A 5582-nucleotide genomic window follows, 5' to 3' on the forward strand; every position below is an offset into this window, starting at 1 on the left:
CGGGTCACCTGGTCGTAGAAGGAAATCAGGTTGGTTAGGCAAGACCTTCCCTTCATGAACACATGCTGACTGGGCCTGATCCCCTGATTGTCCTCCATGTGCCTGGTGAGCACACTCAAGATGACCCGCTCCATAATCTTCCCCCGTACTGAGGTCAGGCTAACAGGTCTGTAGTTCCCCGGATCCTCCTTCCGGCCCATCTTGAAGATAGGTGTCACGTTTGCCAACCTCCAGTCATCTGGGACCTCCCCTGTTCTCCAGGACTGCTGATAAATGATGGAGAGTGGCTTGGCAACCTTCTCTGCCAGCGCCTTCAGCACTCTTGGGTGGATCTCATCTGGCCCCATAGACTTGTGGATGTCCAGGTGGCGTAGCAGGTCAAAGACTGCTTCCTCCTGGATTATGGGGGGTTTATTCTACTCTTCGTCCCCATCTTCCAGCCCGGGAGGCTGGGTACCCTGGGCATCACACATGGAAGTCAACACCACAAGTCTGGTATCAGAGCAGGGTGGCTCTAAAAGAAGTGTAAAATGGAGGCACTCTGGCAAGAGCAGTGTCTGTGCAACAGGCAAATTGTTTGATGAATGACAGGAAGGCATGGAAGTGTTGCTTTATGTTTCTGTCTGGATCAGGACTCGGTGGGTTTCCAGAAATCAATTTCAGGACTTTCATTAAACTATAGACAGGCTTCAGGTCTAAAAAATTTAAGTGTGTTGAAGAATGTCTCTTGGGAGGAGATGGGGCAAGCTGCCTTAAAATATATAAGCATCCATGCATTTTTTTGAGTGTTTTTTGGTTTTGTTTTTCTTTTTTTTTTTTTTAATCAGAAGTGAAGAGCAGCATCATGTATTTTGCAATATTAATCATCTTAATGAAAAGGTCTTCAAGTCACAGATCTTGTTTCCAGAATATGCATGACCTTGCACATAGGTGAACCCAGTGATTGTGGTGTGTGGTTTCCAAGTTCAGGAGAAAATTTGGCCTTCAGATATTTTCTCCCTTATATGTACGTGGAAGAAGAAAAAACAGGACAAAACATCTTAGTAAATGTCTGAGGCTTTTCCTCAATTATCTAAAAGTTGACATTACATCATCTGCACAGATGTAAATATAGAAAATAGTAGGTGTGTTAAATCTCCTGACTTATTTTTAAAACCTCTTTTACAGAGGACTCTCTTTACTTGAGTGTATGTTTGTGTCATTAAATAGAGATGTGGGGTTATGTCCATTTTATTTTCTCTTTCTTGGACATTGGGAGTTTCTTTAAATGCTTATTTTCATCTTTTAACTTTGTTTTTAGCTCTTGCAGAAACGCTGTTATGTTTTTTTATCATTGACTCTGCTCTTTCCCAAGATGGTTATGTCAGTGAAGTTGTGTTCTGTTTTTTCCTAACTATCCCTCTCTCTACATGTTTCAGATTTTTACAAATATGCATTTTTTTCTCTGTTGAACAATGATAGTATTGAACAAAGTAATAAATAATGTAGCTGAGTGGTTTTGTATGAAAGTCAGCTGAGCTGTTGATTTTTCAGACACACAGGAAAAACAATCCCTCCTTTAATTTCAGTGCTAAAACCCAGAGGATTAGCAAAATAGATGTGAATATTTTGTGGATTGCGAGACCTGTCCTAGGTCCTGATTCAGGATAAGTTCCCTGTTCGAGGTAATATTTAAGACTTAGTTTAAACAAAATCCAGAGTTACACAACTTCTCAACTGTCAAAGGACTTCTTAAGCATTCCATGGAAGCGAGGTTTTGTTTGGTGTATCGTGTTTGTTAGGTTCTTTATTGTCTATAGGCCGTGTCATAGCTATCTCTGTATATGGCTACTTTGTGGAAATAAATGTTGTATGAAATGAAGATTCTAAGTTGGCTTGAAGCTTGAACTTTAAATATTACTGTAAAAGCACATAACAAACCCAACCAATTCTAAAATCAGTTTCTATTGCCATGTAATTGCTGCATGTAAGAAAACAAGTGAGGTGTTGAAGTGTGTTTTCTTTTTTGCAGGTGTTGCTGAAGTAGTTTGATTTATTTAAAACATATGATTTCATGCAATTGTGCCTGATTGTTAGTGCAGCTGTCAACAGCTGCATGCTCATTTAGCTAATTGCATTCTAGTAAGATAGCTAAACTTATTTTAAGATACGCAGTTGTACACTGCTTTTTTTAAAGCCACTACACACATTCAGAAGATTTACTGTAGAAAGTTCTGTGCTAGCACAATGAACAGTCTATGCTCTAGCGGAAATTTGAGAGCTTATAAACAAGACTGTATCAGCCACTCTAGGGTATGGATAGCATCTGTGAAAGGTTGGACCATGCCAATTAAATTCATATAGTCCTAAAGGCCTTGAAATGGTCTTGGGGTTAGTTTCATCATCTGCTCTTTGGGAGTATTTTATACTTTAACATGTAAAACTTTAATTAAACAGGCAACTAATTCCTATTGCTGCATCAGTATTCTGGTGGTGTATACAGGAACTATGAGCTTCTGTTACATACTGATGATCTCCTTCAAGAAATATGTACCTGAAATGAGAGATTTGTATGAAGTGGTATATGTATAAAAGCGTATTATGAGAGTAGGCTATCTATTATGCATGCTAATTCTGTATAGACTACTTGTATGTTTTTTTTACTGGTGTGTGTTAGATGCATAATTACAGTCGACAGTATGAAATTTATAATGCAGTGTTGTTTTTATTTGTTATATAGCTTTATGCCAGTATATACAGGCCTCTAAAACCCGAGATGGTGCCAGCCGTTTCATTTCGAGTGCAACAGAAGGTAAAGGAAAAAGTGTGGGGAAAAAAAAAAATCACAAATTTTTTGTTCATCTGATATGCTGTCTTCATGGGCATTTATGTGGTTCTTGATCTTTTAACCTTCTAGACCCTCTTTTCACAGCTAACTTCTTGTAATAAATGGTGGATACCCTTTTTTCCTAAGTCTTGAAGAAGAAATTAAGTGATGCCACTTGTATGTCTACTTTAAACTTGCATCATCTTTACATCTTGTCTATTTGTGCTTTTCTTCAGTAACAAAATTACACTGAAACTAAAGCTTTAGCTATGCTCTAAAAAGAATCTGAAACATCTGAAGAGTAACTTAGAGGATTGCTGTCATGACCACAGTCTCAAGATAGTCACACTTAAGGAAAAGCACAGATACTTAACAACATAGAAATGTTACAATGCTAATCCTTGCTAATACCTGCAGTCTGATTATATGCTAACTAACTGTCTTGCATTTTCTGTTTCTCTTAAAAGGTGTGTGTGCTTAATTCACTTATCCTTGCATCTACCTGCTGATGTCCTGCTTTTTGACCTTGTTTCAGCTTAAAAACAGGATGAAATATTTACTTTGCGTTTTTGTTTCACCTGCAGGGGAAAACTTTGAACAGACTCCATTAAGACGCACATTTAAATCCAAAGTTCTTGCTCGCTATCCTGAGAATGTTGAATGGAACCCTTTTGACCAGGATGCAGTGGGAATGGTCAGTATCATTTAATAGCTTTTGTTTTTAAGATAAAAACCTACCTTAACAATTGAAGGCATCAATCTGTGGTGGTTTTGATGGAAGTGTGAAGTCTATTATAGATTGGAAATAATAATGAATTTCTTTAAATTGTGCAGGTTCAAAAAGACTTTTCATTTAATTGGGATATTTTTTAAAGGAAATTAAGTTAGAACTTATATGTGATAAGTCCCTAGGAGAGTTTTTTGTTCTTTTACAACTTTTTGTTACATTCTAGAGAATTGGTAGAGACATAAATTAATCTGCAATTAATTAATCTTTGTGCATGAGTTTTCTGTTTAATGGAATGTGGTGTAATTTCTTAAGTTGGATAAAATATAGGACTTCTTTCTGTCAGGTCTCTGGTCTTAGTAACCAAAATACTTTCCTTTATCTGCGTTTGAATTCTGTTACATTATTCCCATTGAGGTTGGTAACAAAATGGTTATGAGCTCCAATAGAAACTGCATACAGCCCTTTTAGTATGTTCCTTCAGTTTTCCTGATTTAGATGCATATTACTGTATTGTACAGAGATGTAACACTTAATAGAATTTATATTGAAATGAGATCGCAGTCTGTGGATTCTAAATCCTATTTTCACCAATGCTTCTGGAGGCAGGGAGAGAGAAAAGTGTGTATTAATTGATATTATTTCCCCTCCCCCCTTTTTTATAGCTGTGTATGCCTAAAGGGCTTGCTTTCAAGACACAAGCAGATTCCAGAGAACCTCAGTTCCACTCTTTTATTATTACTCGTGAAGATGGCTCACGGACATTTGGATTTTCTCTCACATTTTTTGAGGAAGTTACTAGCAAACAGATCTGCAGTGCAATGCAGACATTGTATCATATGCACAATGCTGAATATGACATTCTTCATACTCCACCCACAAATGACAAAGATAGCTGCAGCAGCACTGGAGACTGCAATGGCACTTCTGTTTCAAAGCTACAGCGTTTTAACTCCTATGACATCAGCAGAGACACACTCTATGTCTCAAAGTGCATTTGTCTGATTACTCCAATGTCTTTCATGAAAGCTTGTAAGAAAGTACTAGAACAACTTCACCAAGCAGTGACTTCACCTCAGCCACCACCTCTACCTTTAGAAAGCTACATCTACAATATTCTCTATGAGGTTCCTCTTCCTCCAGCAGGAAGGTCATTAAAATTTTCAGGTGTTTATGGACCAATTATCTGCCAGAGGCCAAGCACCAGTGAACTACCATTATTTGATTTTCCGGTTAAAGAAGTTTTTGAATTGCTTGGAGTAGAAAATGTGGTTCAACTCTTTACCTGTGCCCTCTTGGAATTTCAGATACTGCTTTATTCACAGCGTGAGTACTTGGTTTTTGTTCTTTTATCTTGTAGTTGTACTGGCACGAGGTCTTTTCGTTTCTTGAATTTTAAAAAACACACAAACGACAGAATAGCTGCATTACAGTGGCATTAGTACGCCAATGCAGTCAGGCTGATACATCTGCAGGTTTTAATGTAAAGCAAAGAACTGGAGTTGCAAAGAGAGCATTGCATTGGCTCCTGTTTTTAGACACCTAAACTTAAAACATTGGGCTTTCACATAATCTCCTGTATTCATGGACTGACTGTCCCATTTATCATTGTCTCTGGAAATGTTGTACCAAACTATCCATGCTTTTTGAGAAGGTACATAGTTAATTATATATTGTTCTGAGGAAGAATTAATGATGCAAATATAACTCTTTGGGTACTGAAAGTCACATTTCAGTTGTTATTTTGAAATAAAATTGCCTGAAAAAAGTTTTATTTGACTGAATTTAAATCCTAAATCTCTGTTAAGGCAGTTGAAACAGTTATTGCTGAAGTCACTTAGATAAAGCTTGCTTTGAAGAGGATAGGCAACAACTAAGCTGAAACAGCATCTGTTTATCAATTAATAAGTAATGTGGTAGCAGTATCCATTTTCTGTGTTGAAATTTGTGAATACTGGGCTTCTTACTCTGCATCGTGTTACTCTATCACAGAGTATATGGGGTTATGCCAAAAGATTTTTTCTACTTTTTTTTTTTTTTTTTTTTTTT

General features: G+C 37.2%; 1 protein-coding gene across 1 annotated transcript in view; it reads left to right on the forward strand.

Moving 5' to 3' along the window:
* The window catches only part of DENND5A (DENN domain containing 5A), a 76567-nt gene that overhangs the window by 26034 nt on the left and 44951 nt on the right, over nt 1-5582 (forward strand). The window contains 3 exon segments of the mRNA XM_035891027.1: nt 2720-2791; nt 3391-3500; nt 4199-4859. Of these exon segments, the coding sequence (XP_035746920.1) occupies nt 2720-2791; nt 3391-3500; nt 4199-4859 (843 nt within the window).

The sequence above is a fragment of the Egretta garzetta genome, unplaced genomic scaffold (assembly GCF_000687185.1).
Source record: "Egretta garzetta isolate BGI_Z169 unplaced genomic scaffold, ASM68718v1 scaffold133, whole genome shotgun sequence".
In the NCBI taxonomy this organism is placed as follows: Eukaryota; Metazoa; Chordata; class Aves; order Pelecaniformes; family Ardeidae; genus Egretta; species Egretta garzetta.